Here is a 21,890-nt window from a genome sequence, read left to right on the forward strand (position 1 = left end):
TCAACGTTGTAGCGTGACTTTACAAATGTGAAGATGTGATAATAATTAATAATGAGAATCATAATTTGCTATTAAAATATTTTTAGTCATATTACTGCTTAAATCCAGCTTGCTCTAAAACAAATAAAAATGTGCAAATGCGGCAAGATAATGATAGACACCGGTGTGAAACAAGTTAGACTTATAATGTTTAAAAACTTAGAAGCTTAGAATTGAAGTGTGTTTTCTTAATTAAAAGCATAAATTGTTTTTGCTAGAATAACCTGTTATAATTTTGCTTAACTTTAGAGTTTGTTTTTCTTAAACATAGAAGAAAGTTTGCTTATGAAACTTAAAGTATTTTGCTCAGACTTAAGGAATATTTACTTGAAACATAAAATGTGTTTGCTTAGATATAAAAAGGTTGTGTTAGAATTAAAGTGTGTTATGCCAAATGAGATGTGCTTTGAACAAAATATAAAGACAGAATCTAAGAACATAATGTACCAGCTGTAAGAAACTGTTTGTCAGCCAAACAAAAAGCTGACTGGCAAAAGAAAAAAAAGCAGAACCAATATTTCATGGCAAGACATAATACCAAACTTGGACATGTTCAAGAACAGAGAACAGCCCCTTGTTCAGGGTTCTTTGGTTCTCTGTTCTTCTTTTCCATTTTTCTTCGGGTCGAGCCGCAGAGACTTGAACGCATTTTTCTTTCTTTGTATTTTTTATTTGTATTTAATAAAAGTCAAAATCCTAACCTTTGATCAGGAGTTTGTAAAAAGACTGTCTAGCATTTTCTCATATTTTTCTGCCTCTCCTGTGTTGCTGAGAACCCGGATGCCTTGCAACAGGGCCTCCTGCTCCAAAGACACTGTATATGGGCAAAAAAACATACTGCACTGACATACACAGGAGTAGCGAACTCAGCCAGGCATTCGGGAAGGCTCCAGGGCAGACAAAAAAACAAATAGGCTTTGTTAGCAAATTTATTTGTCGCGACAAATTGTTTGTGAAGCTAAAGTCTAGGACTCGTTGTGGTCTAAATGCACATCACACACCCAAGCGAGGATACGGAAATCTGTCTCATAAATACAAGTGTATTTATGGATAGAATCTAAATTATTATAGATCCGTTGTGGTCAATTGAAGTTCTTATATGTTACAAGAACTGTCATTTAAAAAGAGCCTTAATTTCAATTTGACAAAGCTCCCAAAATAATAGGGTAGTTGATCTTCCCTCCGACCTAGACAGACAGACGAATGTCTGTAGTGAGTTTTTACCCTCTCTCAGATTTTGATGACAAACAACTATGGCAAATACAGCTCTGAATTTCTTCATCTTTTAGTCAAGTTAACCACATTTTGAAGTACAAGTTGAAGGGAACAGGGAATAGCGACTAAGAGATAGAGAGAGACTCTGAAGTGGTCTATTTTCCTTAGCCCCTAAACACAGTCCGAAGACGAACACCAACAGGAGTAGCGATCTCAACTGTGTTAAAGGGAATCCCTTTGGACACCAGAGTAGTTACAAAACGCACACCTCCTCTTTTACCCTGTGAAATCCTCACAGTCCGAAGACGAGCGCACCCACACCTACAGGAGTAGCGATCTCTACTGTGTTATGGGAGCCCCGTATACACCAGAGTGGACACAAAACGCAACATCTAGAAAACAGAGTGGCTCTGGCATAGTGTCACGATACCAAAATTAGGACTTCAATACAATACCTGCCATAAATATCTTGATACTCGATACTGAAACGATATCCAAATCCTAAAATATCTGGAAAAGAAAGGACGCAGGCCTCCTCCAAGTGTATTGACTCATTTGTGTTGAATTTGGTGCACTTTTGGTCAGTTCTGGGTTTTAAACTTCTAAACTTCCTACATAATTGTGTGTGATTAAGTCCTTTATTCTTTGTTATAGCTCATTTATATTGTGTGATGTTTTGGCAATAAATTACCTTTAAATAGCCAAAGTAGGCTAGATCAAGGTCAGTGTTCAAATTACTGCATGCAAATCACTTAATGCTATGCAGAAGAGCCTAATCTTTAGGCCATCTGATGTAGGCTACCCTAGGCCTTCCTGTGTTTATGGGATTTCTTTGACAGTTGCAAAGGGAAAAAAGTGAAGATAGTCTTCTTTGCTCCCAGTGTAATTTAAGTACGTTTCAACCACTCTTTGGGTCTTAATCAGATAGCCCATTATTACACCATTACTACACCATTATTACATTACATTACATTTGGCTGACGCATTTTTAACCAAAGCGACTAACAACATGGTAACAGTTAAGTTTTAAAGCAATAGAGTACAGTAAGAATAAGTGCATCAGTGAGTGCTGTTTTTAAACAGTTGAGTGTCAGTTCAAGACGGGTGGTAAGTGCTAGGATCAGCAAGACTTGTTGTAAGTGGTGCTATGAGAGTAGATTCTCTAAAGAGCTGGGTCTTCAGGAGTTTTTTGAAAATGGAGAGGGATGACCCTGCCCTTGTAGGAACTGGCAGTGTGTTCCACCAACGAGGAACAACAGATGAGAAAAGTTTGGATTGGCCTGAGCGTATCTGTTGCAATATCTGTGTGCATTCCTACATTAGGTCTATTTCTTTGATAGTCAACATCATTTGCAACCACATAACAAATACCAAATAACAATACAAAAGTTTCTTACAAACTTTCCTGCATACTTCTTAAATGTGCTGCAGTCAGATGGGTGTCCTAAAGACATAACTAGATCTTGAGCATCTATTACCAGTGTTGAATGAGCAGTTTTTGCAGTGATCACTACTGGAAATTCCACATTCCTAGACAGCACTTGAGTGAGGAGGCTTATTTCCACTTCACAAATAACCATTGCTATCTGCAATAGCTACAGTACAGGGACATTAATCAGTTTATAGCTGAGGATTTGTCCTAGGTCTACTTCCCTTTCAGCATCATATGCAGTAATGATGCACTGGAGAATGTTTATTTTTGTTACACTATAAAGGATATCTTGTCTATTTTTTTTGTTGCAAATAATGCAATCTCCATAGTACTCTTCAGCAACCCTCAAACAGGCACACTCTTCCATTATTTTGCATGGATGGAATTTGAATGATAGGAAAGAGCACCAGTGATATGTTTTAACTAGGCAAACACAGTCGCCTTTACAGTAAAAGAAAAATACAGTGTCAATCCTCTGTAAAGACTGACAACTGTTCATAATAGTTAGTGACAAAGTACTTTCTACAGAAAAATGAGCAGTCACCTAGGCTACTATTCTATCAATTTATTATCAAGGAATCTATTTTGCTTCTAAACGTCATACTGAATTTTAGCTATTATTTCAATTTATATTTTAATTTTAGCTTATTTTCATTTGCTACTTGAGGGTCATTGGGGTAATTCCTGTCCTGTCCTACAACATATCTGATACATAAAGAGTATATTAATGCCTTATTATTTGCAATTCCTGCAAAAAGTATGTGAATTATGCTAATTAGTAAGCTTAAAACTCAAAATTGAGCTTGGTAAACAAAATCATTTGAATTCAGCACCCTCAAATTGTGTGAAATAGCCCCTTTACCGACTTTTCCTCAAATTTGCCAACAGGACTTTTTCTGAACGTTTGTTCGCTATCTGCTCTCCCTCTATAATGCGTAAATACTAGTCAGAACTATCAGTCCGGATCTATGCCCATGCCTATGCTAGGACAGCAGTACCACACACTTCCTCGAACACGTCATCAACAGGAAGTGCCGTGATGACGTAATCAAACAGAGACACGCGTTCAGGAAACCTGTATGTTGTGTTTATGTAAGGTTGAGATTTATGGTCTTCTGAAGTTGTTTTTTCACTAACCACCGTTTACCTTTCAGATGGGAGGAAAATGCGACGAGAATTAAGATATGTTAAGTTATCCAGTCAAATAGATAGACATAAAGACGAACCGATCACTATAGAGTGACAGTGACGCCAAACCCCAAGACAGGACTGTAAGGTAAGAACTTTTAGGTTAAACCTCCTCTCCTTCTATGCCTATGGCATAATTATCCAGCGTCGTACCCTGCTAGAAAGATGGTTGTAGCCTGACAGCTTGCCTCTTACTGTTATATTCTGTGTCTTGTCTGATTAAATAATAGGATGTCTAGCAAACACTTGTAGTTAACTTAACCGCACCATAAAAGTTATTTGACATGCTGAGATGTAAGTTATAGTGCATTGTTAGGTGTCTACATAAGCAGAGATTTCTTTAAGTGTGGAAATGTGGGACATTAGTTTAACTTAATACCACGTATTCATTATGTTTCTTTGTCCTTATATGGTTAGTATTGCTTGTGTGTTTTACTTCACTTTGGCAGGAGATCTGAAAAGTCTTTCTCTCTAAACTATAGGTAACTGAAAAAGAGAATGAACAATTGAGGGCTGTCATGAGGATTCCAAAATTTGCTCTTGCCTTTCTCTTTGTTGTTTGCGTGGTGGTGTATCTGACCTATGTCAAGTACCACAATGACGACAAGAGGCCAACACTTCTCAAGCAACCGTTATACCATTGGGCCATCGACCACCACCTGAGGCCAACTTCAGCTGAAGTAGTCAGTGAAGATTTCTTGTATGGAATTATGTTTGATGCTGGGAGTACGGGGACTAGGATACACGTCTTTAAATTTCTCCTTCAACCCAATGGTATGAGAATAGTTTCTTTGAAACATTTACAAGTCTCTCTCTCTCTCTCTCTCTCTCTCTCTGTGTATATGCAATGATGGAGAGCACTCCGCATAATCCTCCACTGTCCCTGGGCTGGGTTTCTAAATGGGGAAAAAGATGAATGTGGAGTTGTCATGCAGTAAGCTCAGGGCAGGCTACTTCTGTGGTCTGACAACAATAAACTTGAATTCCAACACAAACTGAACAGGGCATGGTTTGGGTGTGGATAAAATGTTTCTGCTGATTCTTGCCTGACATAAAATGGAATGTGATTTAGCAGTTGTTGATATAACTTGGCCCTTGTTTGACAATATTTTGTTAGACCTTATTAGGCTTATGCAGCCCACTGCTGCACTGGGGGAAAGAAGTTGACACGCAGCTTTGCTGACGGCTTAGTTATCCCATTTGGAATATTATGCTAAATCACTTAAGTGCTGCTTTGGCTTTATTGTTAAACCTATGATTGTCATATTCTAATGGCCATCAAGCACCTGCCATTTATGTTAATATTTTGCTAAGCTCTTGCTATTTGGCGTGTGTGCGCGCGCACATGCACTTTCAAACACACACACACAAATATACACAGAAATAGCTAAGAGGTCGATTAAGATTACATTGTAGTTAGCATATATTTTTTGTCAACAAGATTTGTTTGACTGTATAATCAAAGTGGCATTATGTAACTTTTTGCATTGGAACCGGAGTGATTTTATATGGTGATTCTGTCGGAGTTGAGCCAGAGAGATAGATTCATCATAATGTAATGTATATTTAAGTCCACATGTTGCAGTCCCTTTTTTAACGTGCTTGTACAATGTAGCCTGAAACCTGCCATTTAAATTTTCTTACATTGCCTTAAGACGTGTTGCTTACCATTCTTGACTAATATAAATAAATTTTGTATAACTGTAGATGAACTATCCTCATTACTCTAACCCTTTTGTTTTGTCCATCGTTTTTTAACAGAGTCTCCTAAATTGGCACACGAGACCTTCAAAGCTATTAAACCAGGTCTCTCTGCGTACGCAGATGATCCTGATAAAGTAAGCTGACCAGTAGGCACTTTGCCTAATATTTTCCTCATGAATTAGGCAACTCTGGCAACACATACAGTAGTATTTCTATCCATGAAATGCAGTTGTATCAGTTCTTCATGGTTGTTACTGTTCACTCTGTAGTGTGCGGATGGCATCCTTCAATTACTTGAATCGGCCAAGGACAATGTCCCTGCGCTGCAGTGGAAGAGCACTCCACTGGTGTTGAAGGCAACTGCAGGGCTGCGTCTCCTGCCAGGGGAAAAGGCTAACCACCTACTGACCAAGGTGTGTGTGTGTGTTTGTGTGTGTGTGTGTGTGTGTGTGTGTTTCTAAAGCTCTGTCCTGTCCTTTGTGATGTGGCGCTTTACAAATGTCCATAAAAGGCTTTGGGCCCTAGATTAATGGCTGGCTGAAACAGGTTATTCTGTTCAAGAGGGTTATCTTAAACACACTTGATGAGGTGTGGGTTTTGGATATAGGAGACATATCCAAATATCCAACATGATCTCTGACTTTCACAAATCATTACTGCATGAAGCTGATTTATTTATCTTTTATTCATTTATTTACTTTTTGGAAGAATGGGCCCAGGGCCCAGTTTTACAGATAGTGGTGAATCTGATTGGTTACCAGTGTTATAATGACTTTAAGTGTGTTATGCTCGTGCCATGAACACATGACCTGCTCTTAATAGTACTTAAGGGGTGCTGTCCATGTAAACAGTGCTTTACAAACTTCATAGAACCTACATTTTAACTGACTAAAAGACAGAAAAAATCTGATTAAGTCTGCATAAGTTAATAAACCATATGACACAAACAGACATATATAATGCTAATGATTTAAAAAGTATATATATTATTTCACTGTCATATTTGTTTGTTGCATGATGTGTGAACATATTAGGTTACTCAAGGCATACAACAAAATGCCTGCTCTTTGGCACTTGTGGGTGTCCCACAGATAGTGAGTTAATGAGTACATAATAGGCCTAAGCACAGTCTTGTACTAGGCCTTTTTTTATTGATTTGATAAAAGATTAAACTATTCCACCAAAGACTTTCCTTTCATAACATTGCCAATTAGGTTCCATCACATTATCATCACATTATGAGTATGAAACATATCTCATATGTCTAATATCATTATATAATAAAGAAAGAAATAAAATGTCAACATATTTTTTAGTTGTAATTTGTCTGTGAGTCCCACTGTGACCTCAGTAGTTCCTGTTAAGACGTTCTTAGCCATCATCATACTCTGGAACAACCCGTAAATCTGAGTGTTTTCATGCCGATCTTACACTACAATGCTTTCGGGAAATGGTCTGAAAAATTAGAAGACATTCGTAAGAGGGACGTCATAAACAATTACACTTACAATGCTTTTGGGAAACCCAGCCCAGTATAATTTTAAGTAAAAAATAAACATGGATATCATTTCAATCTAATTAACATATACTGTAATACCATAGTTTCCTGCTACAAACTGAATATGCTATTGCAGTAAAAGCTTCATCATTTTGCATCACCACACCATACATAGGCAATTAAAGAAAGGAGTGAAAGTAACCTTTCAGTAACCTAATATTTTTTTTTATTATTTCCATAGAAAATAGAGCTGACCACACTGAAGTTGCACTGCAGCCAATTCCAGTATATCAGCTGAATTTTTACGTTTTAGCAATAATGTAAGCTACACATTTTAACCCAACCTTTCACTAATTAATTTGACACTTTTCCTGCTCTTTGTGGAGCATGCCATTTTTGTGCAACCATCTCCATGTGTTGCCATTTCTGCCATCTGTTTTTGCCTTCAGCCAAAAGCCCTTATAGCTTGAACCAAGAGACTTAATCAAAAGTGTTAATGTGAAATCAAAGCTATTAATCAAAAGGCAAGTAGCATTCAGTAGTTATGTAATTGTTTTGGCACATATATAAAAAAAAACATTTTTCTGAACTGAAGGAAATTCTGCTCAGTCGGTGAGTGTTGAGACACTGTCTTCAAGTTTAAACAGAATACCATGAAACTGTCCAGGCCTTGGTAAACATGTCAAGGTATAATGCTACTCTGATAGCTGGATGTCTGACGATTCCATCTTATCACAGTTCATAAACTCTTACTGATGCTGGCCCACTGTTTTCCGTAGGTTAAGGAAATCTTCGGAACCTCCCCCTTTCTCACCAGGGAGGAAAGCGTGTCCATAATGGATGGCACAGATGAAGGTAGGAGATGAGAGCAGTGACTGGATGCAATATTTTGAGCATAGAGCTGTATCCCATTATCTCCAGCTTCATTAGTTGACAGTCACCAGAACTGTTCCTCAAAGACACTTGTTTGCCACTCCAAAAAGTACAGCACCAACTGTGTATTGCACTGCATGCGCAAAAGCACTTTAAATTGAGTGCACCCTGTGATGATAGAGGATGACCTAGAGATGACCTAAATGCCCTGCCGTGAGACATTTATTTGGGGTTAGAAATAACTGTGCAGTCATCACAATGACCGACACCCCAAACCTAAATTCATAGAATGCTATTCTTTCTCCATTTTTTTTATGCTAGCTCAGATTTATGGCAACAGCAAGAGGTCTTGGTGGGGAGATTTTGCAGACCATTTCCCCTGGGGAAGGGCTCTAAGAGTTTTTGAGAGGGCACGCTAAAGGGATTTCAAGTGGACCAGGCTTTGATTTCCCACTTGCAGTAGACCGGGCTTACAACAGATTACAGCAAAGCAAGTTAAATGTGGAAATGTACAAGTTTGCCTCCATGACCAGTAACAGCTTATTTCTCACACCAAAACTATGCATATTGGTAGGGCTTAACAATAGAGATATAACCCGGTGGCCTGGGGAGAGTCCAAAGCTGTTTGGGAAACTAGCTTAACCAATAACTATCCTATTGGACCAGAGGAGGGGAATTTGTATTTCATACTTGTTTATGAAATAGCCAGATGTACAAGTTCCTGACCCCTGAGTTCTTTGTGGGTAATGGAGGCATTTTGGCCTGAACACTGCACATGTCTTATGCTAGAAATCCATTTGGATCCAGTGATCCTTGGGAGCAAGAATATTACTCCCCCTCTCTGCTCCTTACCTGTATTTTCTCTCTAGTCCATCCAGGACAGCTGCAGTGAGCATACATTCAGAGCATACATTAAAAAATAATAAGTTGTTTATGTCCATGGCTGTGTGATTTATAGGTCTTCGTCATATAGATGTATAAAGTGACGAAGCAATAATCGTATGAGGCATTTTTTAATCCAATCCTTCAAAGTAGTTCGCACAAGAAATAATGAGTGCAAAGGATAACGTTCCACTTAATCTTCGAAAACGGATTATCTGCCATTAATTTGTGAGGCAACAAATGTTGACTTTTAAAATAAAAATGGGAAAAAAGGTTTTGATTGATTCTATAGTCCCAAATGACTTGCCTAAATGCAGGAATTTTTCGGAAACCTTGGATTGGAAATTGCCCTTTGCATTGACATAGTCAAATTCCCAAAATTCTCGCCAAAATCTTAATGGACAGATTTCTTTGGCTCTCCTGTGGAGCTAATGCAGTTGTCCTGTGGGATCCCTAACCGGATTTCACAGACTTATTATCTGTTATATTTTTGCCTCTCTGGCTCTTGGTGCCCAGGGCTTATCCTGGTAGATTACTTTGCTTCTCTGAAGCAGAATGCGTAAAAAATAAGAGGAATTTATGGACTGAGGAGGTGTAAGTGGAGCAACGTATGTGTGTTCGCTAAGCAGCGCCTTGTTCCACACTATAAGCGGTTTTTCCACATTTTTTTATTTATTTCATAAAGTGTTCTTGTTTTGAGTTTTAGATCTCTTCTTAACTATTTACAAGGATAACCATCAAAGATCTGATATCCTTCTGCATGTTTAAAAACGTACCATTACTTTTAATGCAGCACTTTTGCAGTTGTCATGCAAACATTAGGATTATTTTCACTTAGTAGTAGTATGACGCAGTGTGCAGATGTATAAAATAAGTGCCATATGCTTGAAATGCTAAATCTTGACCTTAAGAGGGTTTTACTGCTTGCCTGGAAACAATTCCATTGATGTGTTGTTCCAATAAAACACTTTGTTTAAGTTTGACCCTGCTTTCTTTCAATACAGGAGTGTCAGCATGGATCACCATTAACTTCCTATTAGGTGAGACATTCATAGAGAAGACTGTTGTTTTCATGTTGTTTATCTGAAATGGATTTGGCCAGTCAGATTGCTAGGACAATGTCATGGACAGAATACCATGAAACTGTCCAGGATTATGTAAAAATGTCAAGGTCTAGAACCACACTGATGATTCCGTCATATCTTATCACAGTCCATGTAGACGTACAAAAGCCCAGGCATGGTCACTGACGCATATTCCTTGACATGTTATATTAGAAATATTGACACATATAAATTCATTATAAATGTTATAACATAAAATACCATATGAATATGTAGTGTATGTAAGGTAGCATAAGTTTAGCATTTATTAAGTTAATTATTCTGAGGGTGTACATTTGCTTGCTGGCGCTGTCACTGAGTCTGGGGACTCTCATCCTGCACTGACCCATGGCGCTGACCTATCAGTGGCTAGGTCAAAACCCACGAGCCCAAACAGGCTTAGTTTCAGCAATGCAAACAGAGCACTCTTTTTTTCTCTTTTTAAACGAGTTGGGGGGGGGGTAGAGGAAAAGGGAGAGATTAGTCTGGAGTTTTGTGAGTTTTGTGATTACTTGTTATTGGATTTGAGTAGCATCTTGGCACTGTTACACTAACCCACCACACACACACACACACATTCTCTCCCACAGGTGGGCTGCACACCGCTGCCACACCCACCGTAGGAATGCTGGACTTAGGAGGAGGCTCCACACAAATCACCTTCTCCCCAAAAGACGAGGTGAGTACGGACGCTTCTGGACACCACCCCCTCCTCTACGTCCCCACCCCTTCCTCTCCTCTGATAGCAAAGAGCCAGATCTCTTCTTTCAAAGCTCACAAACTACCGGGATGGCCTCCCATCTTAGTGCCTAATCCGCAAATGCCCTGCTAATCCTGTAGGGCTGGTAAATAAATGTTGTCGGACATTAGGACGGGGAGGGGGATTCTTGTTCTTTAACTAGGTCAGGCCTTGTACACGAGGGATTGAGGACCAATTTACCATGTCATTACACTGTTTTTCAAAGAGTTGAGATCTCCTCAGTGCAAGCCCTTGACGCCTTTATAAGTGAAATTGGTTTGCAGATTGGATCTGGCTTCAGGGTTTTTTTCCTCTCCTCTAATGATAGATCTTTTTTTTCTGGCTGGACGGATGATGAACATTACACGTGTGTGTGTGTGTGTGCGCACGCATATACGCTTGTCTGTATGTGTGCGTGTGCACGCCTATGTGAGTGTGTGCATACTTGTGTAAGGTAAGGTAACTTTTATTTATATAGTGCATTTTTGTATGCACTGAGAGCAACCCAAAGCGCTCCACACACAAGACATTGCACACACACAGTGTACCCATGACACCAAGAGATAAACAAACAAATTTACAAAATAACAAAAGATGCCGAACGGAGCAGCGTAATCGCAAGCGTATCTGTGACACCAAGACATACAGGACAGACAACAAACAAAAATAACAAATAATAAAATAAATAAATAAGAAGAAATAATAAAAAAAGAAAATTCCATGTTAACTTAGTCCAATTGATTGCATCTAACCGGCTGCTGTCCGAGGGCAATGATGAAGATGATGACGGCGCACAGCTGTGTGTGTGTGTGTGGGGGGGGGGTGGAAATTGTGTGTTTTTATATGTTTCAATTAGGTTAGTAATGATACTGTCAACTCCCAACTTGGTTCGATGCACGATTCATGGCTCAAGGTTCGATACAATGACTGACTGACAGACAGACAGACAGACAGTTTATTGATCCCCAAGGGGAAATTCAACTAAGTAAGACTGAAATAAAACTAGGACCTCCAAGTTATTTATTCCTTTCTTGTGCAAAATGCAAAAATAAGGTATCAATCTCTAAACAGTGTGCTTTACCAAAATCCTTTCTGGAAAATAAAAGGAAAAATAAGAATGAATCAGAATGTCTTTAATTACATGTAAACAATGTCTTCACATTCTGTTGCCAAGGCACAAAGCTCTGTTTCTCGAGGTCACAGAGTACTGTCGGTACTACCGACAGCTACAGTGCTATCTATGTGAAAATGTCGCCGGAATTCTCCGATATGATGATGCCATTGTACTTTGTTACACCCCTAGTTATAATACAAGTGTGGTTGCCAGGGATAGTTACTGTAATCATTTAATATATTATAGTATTGAAGTTGGTATTAACATTACCTATTCTGTTCCATTCCCTAGAAAACCATTCAAACCTCACCAGATGATATTACATCGTTGAAGATGTTCAACCTGACCTACACACTCTACTCACACAGGTAAGATCAAACAGGCCTGGTCTTTATGTGGAATATAGAACCTTTTGTATTTTGAGGCATGCTGGGTGGGCAGCCTTGGCCTCTAAGGGTCAGTGTGGCTATGAAAGTATGTTACCTGAGTTAGCACACCTATGTACAGCTCTTAAACATCTGCATAACTAATATCGGATAAAACAACATGAATATTCAATGTTTAGGGATTCCTGTGAATATGTCAAGACCCACTATGCTGCATCTACTTATTTCTAAGTGATATACACTGCAGCTAGAAAGTAGGGAAGCACCATATCGGAGGAAGGGGAGGAGGGCATTTTTGATAAAAATTTAATTGAGACATAGTAAGATTAATCTGACAATGTAAAACACCAAAGTTCAGTTTAGTTCATGTCTAGTTGTCTGATAAAAGCATTCCTCAAAAGTGGCAAATCGCTTGATGATGGTGATGGTGACTTTAAAACACTGTAGGGATGGAAATCACAATGCACCTCCATTAGGTCTGATTTTTGGATCATGATTTGAAAAAGATTGTGTAATAGTCTGCCAGTGAGTTCAGTGCACTTTCAGAGCACGAAGTCCAGCAAACCCAGCCCAGATGTTTTGTATCTGGTGTGTTCTGACTTGGTTGGACTATAAACTACCCACAGTGGGCCGCAATTGAGGAGATTACCCACCTCAGCTTTAGCCTAATCTGGACTTTCTATGGCACATATGACACTTCCATAGCACATGTTCTTCCTTGAGTTCAAATGAGCCTGGAAAACTATGCATCTGTGAGATGCCCATTTCCCTTGTGCCTGGATAAAATGGCCTTGTGACCCCTGCCATTACTATGTACTGAAACAATCTGAGCATGAGCTCTCTCTCTCTCTCTCTCTCTCTCTCTCTCTTTCTCTTAATGGCATCCATCGAGCTGTTGTATTTATTCCTGTCACTCTTTCCCCCAGCTACTTGGGCCTTGGCCTGATGTCAGCGAGACTGGCGGTATTAGGAGGAACCGAAGGACAACCTCGTATGTGGTTTTCAATTTATCTTCATCTTTTCCTTTTAAAGACCCCCCTCCCTCCCATAAATAAGCCATTATCTAATCTCTTAATAACATGGGCGAAGATTAATTCCTTGGATGCCAGCTGTTGCTGTGATTTAGTTGGAGCGTGCTGGCTTAACAGGAAAAACTGCCATCAGTCCAACACCATAGATGCAGTCTAGTCTTCTGCAGGAATTTGTACACTTAATTTCTTTTCATGTGATATTTTTCTTTTTTTATTTCTTTTTTTTACCCTTTGGGCATGTGAAACCAAAGCCTCTGCATCCCAAATCTGCTGAATATTGGTTTCTATTCTATGTCATAAACCATGGTGCTGAGTTGTGCAGTCATCAAACATTTGTCATAATGTCAGTACATAGAGTTGACCACTAGATGGCAAAAATACATCAATTTTCAAAGGAACTTGGCCTTTTTGAACCTATGCATTCAGTTTCAAAACACACCTGTATTTGAACTGTTTGACTTGTTAGCTTAATCAAATATGTAAGACATAAGAATATGTCTTAAAATGTAATATTAATTCTAACCAGTTTTGCAACCACTGACTTTTTTCTCCACAGTCCAGGAAGGCCAGGAGCTGATTAGCCCATGCCTTGCTCCTGACTATACAGGCCAGTGGGAACATGCGGAAGTCACCTACACTCTGAGAGGACAGAAAGCAGGTATAGTAAATAAAATAGGTATAGTAAAAAAATATCTGCGTGTCCCAATAACAATTCCTATACTATATTATAACTTCATATATATTCATCCTATCATTCCTATACTTTGGGGGCAGCCGTGGCCCACTGGTTAGCACTCTGGACTTGTAACCGGAGGGTTGCCGGTTCGGGCCGCGGCTGAAGTGCCCTTGAGCAAGGCACCTAACCCCTCACTGCTCCCTGAGCGCCGCCGTTGAAGCAGGCAGCTCACTGCGCCGGGATTAGTGTGTGCGCTTCACCTCACTGTGTGCTGTTTGTGTTTCACTAATTCACCGATTGGGTTAAATTCAGAGACCAAATTTCCCTCACGGGATCAAAAAAAGTATATATACTTATACTTCATGTGTATGCATTTAGACTAACAAGGTTGCTGTTGTTTGTGAGAGGTTTAAGATGTGAAGGGTATTTGATAGCGGTAAGGAAACCCATTTAAATACTGTTTGTTTCAGGAGAACCTATCTATGAGTCTTGCCTTATGAAAGTGGAGAAAATGCTTTACAAGAAAGTCAAGAAGGTGGAGGACTTCAAAGATATGGAGTTCTATGCGTTCTCATACTATTATGATAGAGGTGTGGACCTAGGAATCATAGGTATGTGATATATATATTTTTTTATTTCAGAAAATCAGCCGACTCACTGTTCACTGAATATTCATGAGTAATGGATGTCATGATAATAGATCATGTTAGTAGACTGACAAAGAATGACAAAGCTTACTACTATTAATTACTGATCAACTCAGGTCTTCAGTTCAGCATACTACAATGATTAAATAATGCTGACTCTTGTGGTTTAGATGAGCAAGATGGAGGGTCGATTAGAGTAAGTGACTACATTGAAGGTGCCAAAAAAGGTATGTTTTTTCCCCCAAGTCTGTTCAATGATGTGGTTTAATATAACTCTTCCCTCTAATATCAAAAATAGAATTTTCAATGATGGAAAAACATAATGGAGTTATTAGACCTATTTTAGTATAACAAGATGCATACTTGACAAACTTTGTAAATACCTAACATTAATAAATGTACTTAATTCTTAAGGCCAACACCCACTGGCGGTGTCTGAAGCGCATCAACGATGCCAAAGTTTAGAACTCTTGTCACTTTGGAGCAAAGCCCACTGGCTGTGTCTGACGTACGTCAATGCCAAAGTTTAGAAAAATGCTCTCTTGAGCGTCAAGTCCATAGATGCAAATGTCTCTGCCAGTGGGCATTGGCCTTTAGACCAATTCTAAATATACAATATAGATTGGCTAATGACAAGATTCCAGGTATTGGGGGTGTTTTGCTATTTTGTTTCTTTTAATTTTACTACTGTACCAGTATATATTCTGCTTGCATACCAGTACAGATTCTGATTCTGTTTGTTTGGATTTTTTCAGTGTGCAATAATATGACTTCCAGTTCTGAAGGGAATCCGTTCATATGTCTCGACCTCACTTACATCTCAGTTCTACTACAGGAGCTGGGCTTCCCTGTAGATAAAGTGTTTAAGGTAATGAAAGACCAATGCCAGAAATTGACAATAGTTATTGTACTAATAGACTTGATTGAAGCTTCTGTAAACAAAATTGATTGAAGTTTCAATGAATGAATGTTCAAGTAAGGTATTTTGCCAGATGAACATGAAGAATTGAAGCAAACCATTAGCAAACAAAAAAAGTTCATTCTAAACAAGCCAATTATTGTGCATCTTCCTTAAGTAAATAGGTATGTTGATGTATGCATGTTGAATACTGAACATAACCACTACAATAGAAACTGTTTTCTCTGTAAATTTGACTAATAGTTCCTGAAAACAATGCAAATTCTGTCAGTCGGATTGAAAGCAGCTATTTTTTATTTATTTTTCTGTGTCAATTTCAGCTTTCCAGGACAATTGATGGTGTAGAGACGAGCTGGGCACTGGGGGCAACATTTCACTTCTTAGAGACACTGTGAACCTGCCACCTGACCAGTTCCAGGCTCAGGTTGACATAATAGTTGGCCAGTGAGGATTTAAGATGTTACTCTGGGATAATGTCTACATTGATTGTATTTTCTACATTTTACATGGGTGTTATCATGACAATGTGATCTTTTCATTATCTTGTCAGTTTGAATGTAATGATTATTGTGCATCAGTAGCCTACTGAAGACCGTCTGTAACGGATGAATGAAACACAAGAGGTACTGATGTCATATCTTGACAATGCATGCCTAATGTGTTCAACTGTTTTTACTTTTAAATATATAAATCTAAAAATAAAAGTGTGGGTATTTATTTTCTACTTGTTGTGACATATCAGATTGCAGATGAAATGTTAGTTATCAAGTGCTTATTTCCTGTTCCGTCTGTATATTGAAGTGCTAGATAATAACGACAGAAGTAGACAGCCTTTCCAAAAGCCAATTAGGATAGGGATGAGACTGTTGGAGAATAGAACTGGACTGTCTGCTTTTTCCTCAGAACCACAGGGTCGACTTCACAAGAATGCGTCGCACCACTCTTTCAGGCACTGTGAGCAGGCACCTGCTTGTTTGGAATTGGCACCACAGGTATCCTTGAGCCACTCGGTGAACAGCTCGCCATCCTTGCGCAACAGCAAGAACTGCCCTAGGACCACAGACGCCTGCAATACATTTATGAAAATACAGGTTTTCAGATTAGCCCTTTTCCCGAATTTCAAACGTAATATTATATAATTTGAATAGAACAAATGTGGATACACTAGTCAGTGAAACATTTAGAGAAACACACACACACATTAGCCGACCCCATCCAATGTTACAATAATGATGTCATTTGCCGCTCAGATATGGAAACTGGTGGGCGCACGTGCTGTAGGCCTATAGTTCAGAGGCATGAAGCCTATAGGCTACTCACTTTGTCGAAACCTTGACCTTCAAGTTTCTTTCCCAAAACTTCTCCGATTCCAGACAAAGCCGTCACGGGTTTGTCACCCATTGGCTCAGCGACAAAGTCCCTGTGTTTTTGCGATGTGGTCGACATGTCTGTGCTTCCCAGCCACTCGTTCTGTCACCTTAGAAAAATGCACACAGCAGCGCTATTATTAACACTGGTCGATCTGTGCCGCCTAGGCTAATGTTTGACTTAAAATATCAACTGGTGATTGAAGTCACTTCCTTTTTATATTTGTCCTTTTGTGTTAAATTTCCAACAACATTTAGGCCTAGGCTAGGCTATATCCCATTTAAGATGTTTGTTTCCATTGCCTACTAGCCTACTTGACATTTTAGAGACAAGTTTGATTAGGATATAGGGTGTCAGCCGTCACGTGAAAAGCTAATTGACAATTAAGACTAATAGACCAATTAATTTCGAAGTGTCCAGGTGTCCGGCCTCATTGATGTCAATGATACCTTAATTGGCAGGGTAAAACGTCTTCCTGTTTCTGTCTTTCCTGTGGACTTTTCTTTTGCTGTCTATGGGACAGTGCTCTTCCACAGGAAGTTAATTTACACAGCGGCTCCATCTTGTGAAATGGGCTAATTGTAGACTAATGTAAGTCTGACACGCCTTATTGAACGTTCCAACTCTCGGGTATCTGGGTTTGTGCCTGACTCATGTTATAGTCAGACCTATTTAATTGTAGTAGTTGTGGTGCTTAGGTTTATGGAGAATTGTGCATAGTGAAAATGGTTTTAAAATAACCGTAGTTCCGTTGAATAAACCTAGCACTAGGCTAATCTAAGGCTTAGATTATGCACCAAACCTAGCGAAACCCATGTGATGCATTTTACACGACTGTCTTTGAGCAAACATCAACGCTAAACATTTGAACGTAGGCCTAGGCCTACAGTTTAAATCCCCGCAAACCACGACCCTTATGGAAGACGCTTGGTAACGATTCTCGTTTTACAGTATGGGCTTGTACTTGACTGCGGTCCGCTGTATCTCTAACCTGTAAAAAAAACTTCCAGTTCGCTTTTCCTCCAATAAGAGTCGAGAACATTGGCTTGTCTGCCTCTCGTTGCACACTAACTATAAGGGGTGTGTCGCTTATATTCTTCCTTTCTCCAAAGTCCGATCCGTCGTCCAGAGACTGGCAATTATCTGTCTCCTAATCCTGCATCCTGTCCGTCCTCGTTTTGCGACGTGAGTTGCCTCTCAAGTCATGGCCAAGCCACTGACCGACCAGGAGAAGAGAAGACAGATCAGTGTCAGGGACATTGCAGGGCTCGGTGATGTCGCGGAAATAAAGACCAACTTCAACAGGCATCTACACTTTACACTGGTGAAGGATCGCAATGTTGCCACCCCAAGAGATTATTACTTTGCCCTGGCACATACCGTCAGAGACCACCTGGTTGGAAGGTGGATACGCACCCAGCAGTATTACTATGAAAAGGACCCAAAGGTAAAAGCTAAATCTTTTCCTGTTCGTCTTCCTGTCGAGGATGGACAACAGGAAGTACCCTGCAGTCTAGGGCAGGTTGGAATACTTGCATGCCATCAGAGTGAAAATGAAATGACAGATAAACAATTAAACGCCTGGGAAAAGATCATAATCATAAATGTACGACCTTCTAAAGTTCAAGGTAGTTATCTTGAAATGTGTTGTCTAACATGGCAAGACCCTGTTCTATATGTAGCCTACAATGCATGCAGCTGTAGTCAAATACATGTCTACTGTCATATGCAATAACTAGTCAGGCAGTGAGCTCTTCCCCTTTTGTTCTCTTCCCACACAAACATGTAGGCTAGTCAAAGTAATGGATAAGAAAATGTTTCATTATTATCACATGAGGATGATTTAGCCTAAGCTACATTTCATGACTATTCCCATAGAACAGGAGTCGGCAACCTTTTCTCTTAAAAGGGATTTTTTTTTTACCAGAAATAAAAAATAAATCTGTCTAGAGCTGCAAAGTACGGTACGGAAGCGTATTGCTGCCACACTAAAATAAATAAAAAGGTTCAGTAGCCTATTATAATTACGTGAAAAGTTTGTTATAACAATATCTTTCACGTTTTAACAAGATATGCATCACGTTATTTCATGATGATATTTTCACGGTATAACTTGAAAATATCATGTTATTTCAAGATATAATTTTTTCACGTTTTTACAATATATTTATCACGTTTTTACATGAAAATACATGTTATTTCAAAATAACGAAACTAAACGAAACGAGGCCACAAGAGCTCATGGCTGGCATAAATGATAACTAGTCGTGTCTGAACTTGCACCCTAACTGCTATTAGGCTTACACAGTGCTGCTTGATGAGTGTTTGTTTTTGTGCATGTGTGTGTAGGCTACGTGTATGTGGTCAATTCCCAGCTGACTGAGGAGCAGCGAAGAGGGATGTGTGTGTATCGGCAGAGAGCCGCTGAAAAGGAAGCCGATAGAGAGGTTCTGTGCAGGATAGCCTTCTCACACAGCCTGATAGTTCTGCTTTAGGCTATCTTCTTATCAACACAATAAATAAAACTTTCGCTAACTTGACGCAAGAGGGAGAAAGGACTTTGATAAATATGCGAATCTTCACGCAATGTGGGCAAATGTATAGAGCACTCTAGCTCGGTAGCCTGCAGGTCATCGCGGTCATTAGGCTGTGGGGAAGGGACGCAGGGAGTGAGAAGTGAAGCGCTGCAGTCGCACAGTGCAGGCTGCTGGAGAGCACAGCAAATTTAATATTCAAACAGCAATAGCATGCGTTTTTTGAGATCACACTGTAATCAGCCCGGTCCCATCGGGAATCCTCCCGACTCTCCCGATTGCCACTCCGCTAGCCTACTGCACACAGGTACAGAATATTCCGTGTTCAAATGTCTTAAAGGGACACCAGGCAATGTTTTCGTGTTAATTAATCATCTTCGTAAGTCGGTATATGGTTAAATGACTCATTACAGGGCGAATGAAGGCTCTCTCGCCCGCCCCTACTGCCTGTAGAAAGAATATCCCACTTGCAAGTTCGGTGTATCCTACCCGCCGACCGAAGCAGGATCAGTTTACAGCACAGAGGCAGGCTAACGAAACGCTAGAGATTGTTGCAAACGTGTGTATAATGGCAGAGCCGGCGAAGAAGCAGCGAAAACCCTTGACGGAAGATGCAAAGAAAAGGAAAAGAGCTTCAGACTGAGCGAGGGGGAGTTTCGTAGAGAAAAAGCATCAGGCTTGCCTGGTGTCCTTTTAAACCGAGCTTAAAATAGAATTTGATTGAGTCGTGTAAACAAGCATATCCTATTCTTGCCTCTCGTTTCGTTTAGTTTCATTATCTTGAATAACGTGAATTTCATGTAATAACGTGATATATATCTTGTAAAAATATCATATCTTGAAATAACATGATATTTTCATGTTATAACCCGAAAATATCAGTATCATGAAATAACGTGATAATTGCCTTCCAAGTATGCACAATGTCTGAAGATTAGCTTCAAGGCTATAACTTTTTTTGTTTTGTTTTAGGATGACTGTTTTTGAAGATGATCATGTAGCTAGATAGATAGATACATGTAGATACTTTATTGATCCCCAGGGGAAATTCAAGGTCTCAGCAGCATACATACAACACAACACACATTCTTTAACAGCAGAAAGAGTAATTAAAGTATATAATATAAAAACAACTAAGCAGTAAGGACAGTAGAAGATAAAGAATATGCTAAATACAAATTATACTAACACTTAATACAATATATAAAAATATACTAAAATACAAATTACAAAAATACAAATTATACTAACAATCTAAATCAATTCTAAAAACAGTATCCACATAGTGGTGATTAATAAATCGCTTTAAATCGAGGCGCTTGCCATGACTGAGGCAGGGACTGAGCCTGTGATTCTCTGAGCCTGTGATGTATGGTAGCTTCAACAATAACACGACTTGGTGAGGATGATATTTATAATAATACATAAATAAATGTTTAACTTTGATGACTTTGAAGGCGAAGGAAGTGTGAGAAGAATTTCTGTGTATCTATCATATGAGTTACAAGATTCAGTTCTATGGCTAACGTCACGAAGTTAAAGGAGAATTCCGGTGTGATATTGACCTAAAGTGTGTTGAAACATGATACCGAGTGTAAACGTATGTCTCATAGGCCATCTCGGCTTGTTCCCTGCACTCCAAAATCTGGCGCTAGTTAGCCGATGCTACCAACAGCTTTTTCAATGGTGGTGCTTCGGCATCGGGCTAGCCATGCAAATAAATCACTGTTTTACACCATTTACGAGGCTCAATGTATCTCCACACTTCATTGGTAGACTTCCCGAGGGCCCTGACATTTAAAACGAGACATTGAGAACTTTGAAAAAGCACTGGTAGTTTACTTACAAGACGATTTATACAGACAGTATCTTCACGAAGTTTAGCGTTTGTAGCCATCTTGAATTTAGTCACGATAAGTTGAGCGACGAGTAAGAATGAACAGGTATGATAAGGGTCAGATTCCAAAAATAATTCAGTGGAAATGCATGGATTCCAGTTTCTTCCAGTAGCAGCAACTGGAATAATATAGTCCGTAAACGGGCTCTGGTATCGTCGAGATTTTGCGATATTTCACTGTCTGTTACGTAACTTCCGTTATTAGCTGTATCCCATCTAGCCACAACCAGACATGTGGCTTCTAGAAAATGGGTTCAAAACTTACATCGCTGAATGTAGGGCTAAGGGATTGGTCATATTCCGTGAAAATGTTCATTTCTCCCATAGGAATACATAGACACTGGACCTCCTGCTAGACTCCTAAATGGGCGTGACAGTTTCAAACCCCACGTCACAACGTGCCAGAATTTACCCTCTTATGAATCGTCTCGCTTTATCAACGTCTCTGCTTTTAATACCTTGAAAAGACTCTCATTTTGTTTATTTGATGTTGCCTAGCAACTGGAACAGACTTCAGGGCAAATATTCTAGAACAGAGCTTCAGAGAGACACGTTTTGAGTTCGTGGCCAAGTACCTAAAATATCGGTTTACATGTGTATGTGCTGGATGGTGTGTTTCCTTTATGAAAGTAAGTGTTTTATAGA

The 21,890-nt window shown here is 39.4% G+C and overlaps 3 protein-coding genes across 9 annotated transcripts in view; 2 read left to right on the forward strand and 1 right to left on the reverse strand.

Moving 5' to 3' along the window:
* Positions 1-3,665: 3,665 nt before the first annotated feature.
* Positions 3,666-16,150, forward strand: entpd6 (ectonucleoside triphosphate diphosphohydrolase 6). 2 transcript variants are annotated; one of them, XM_042065237.1, is made up of 15 exons: positions 3,666-3,763; positions 3,841-3,962; positions 4,357-4,648; positions 5,636-5,712; positions 5,848-5,991; positions 7,856-7,931; positions 9,836-9,871; positions 10,525-10,613; positions 12,079-12,155; positions 13,100-13,164; positions 13,761-13,862; positions 14,351-14,491; positions 14,698-14,754; positions 15,283-15,395; positions 15,767-16,150. In XM_042065237.1, the coding sequence occupies exons 3-15, from the start codon at positions 4,393-4,395 to the stop codon at positions 15,839-15,841; spliced, it is 1,308 nt and encodes a 435-aa protein (XP_041921171.1). In that variant the 5' UTR covers positions 3,666-3,763; positions 3,841-3,962; positions 4,357-4,392; the 3' UTR covers positions 15,842-16,150. The 2 variants fall into 2 exon arrangements, with proteins under 2 accessions (XP_041921171.1, XP_041921172.1); XM_042065238.1 differs by lacking the exon at positions 15,767-16,150 and having other exon boundaries at positions 3,722-3,962; positions 14,698-14,753; positions 15,281-15,395.
* On the reverse strand, positions 15,718-18,298 carry LOC121685024 (barrier-to-autointegration factor-like). Of its 6 annotated transcripts, none has more exons than XM_042065267.1 (3): positions 18,195-18,298; positions 16,767-16,923; positions 15,718-16,512 (listed from the first exon to the last, which is right to left on the reverse strand). In XM_042065267.1, the coding sequence occupies exons 2-3, from the start codon at positions 16,890-16,892 to the stop codon at positions 16,366-16,368; spliced, it is 273 nt and encodes a 90-aa protein (XP_041921201.1). In that variant the 5' UTR covers positions 16,893-16,923; positions 18,195-18,298; the 3' UTR covers positions 15,718-16,365. The 6 variants fall into 6 exon arrangements, with proteins under 6 accessions (XP_041921201.1, XP_041921202.1, XP_041921204.1 ...); XM_042065268.1 differs by lacking the exon at positions 18,195-18,298 and adding an exon at positions 17,806-17,901; XM_042065270.1 differs by lacking the exon at positions 18,195-18,298 and adding an exon at positions 17,779-17,857.
* pygb (phosphorylase, glycogen; brain) overlaps positions 18,019-21,890 on the forward strand; it is a 37,590-nt gene continuing 33,718 nt past the window's right edge. The window contains exon 1 of the mRNA XM_042065218.1: positions 18,019-18,261. Coding sequence (XP_041921152.1) covers positions 18,019-18,261 — 243 coding nt within the window. The remainder of the gene's footprint in view (positions 18,262-21,890) is intronic.

This window comes from Alosa sapidissima, chromosome 16, assembly GCF_018492685.1.
Source record: "Alosa sapidissima isolate fAloSap1 chromosome 16, fAloSap1.pri, whole genome shotgun sequence".
Classification (NCBI taxonomy): domain Eukaryota; kingdom Metazoa; phylum Chordata; class Actinopteri; order Clupeiformes; family Clupeidae; genus Alosa; species Alosa sapidissima.

Coding starts and splice junctions, on each gene's coding strand:
- entpd6 (XM_042065237.1), top strand. CDS start 4,393: ATGAGGATTCCAAAATTTGCTCTTGCCTTTCTCTTTGTTGTTTGCGTG. Junction 7,932..9,835: donor AATGGATGGCACAGATGAAG/GTAGGAGATGAG, acceptor CTTTCAATACAG/GAGTGTCAGCATGGATCACC. Junction 14,755..15,282: donor CATTGAAGGTGCCAAAAAAG/GTATGTTTTTTC, acceptor GGATTTTTTCAG/TGTGCAATAATATGACTTCC.
- LOC121685024 (XM_042065267.1), bottom strand. CDS start 16,892: ATGTCGACCACATCGCAAAAACACAGGGACTTTGTCGCTGAGCCAATG. Junction 16,513..16,766: donor AAGGTCAAGGTTTCGACAAA/GTGAGTAGCCTA, acceptor AATGTATTGCAG/GCGTCTGTGGTCCTAGGGCA.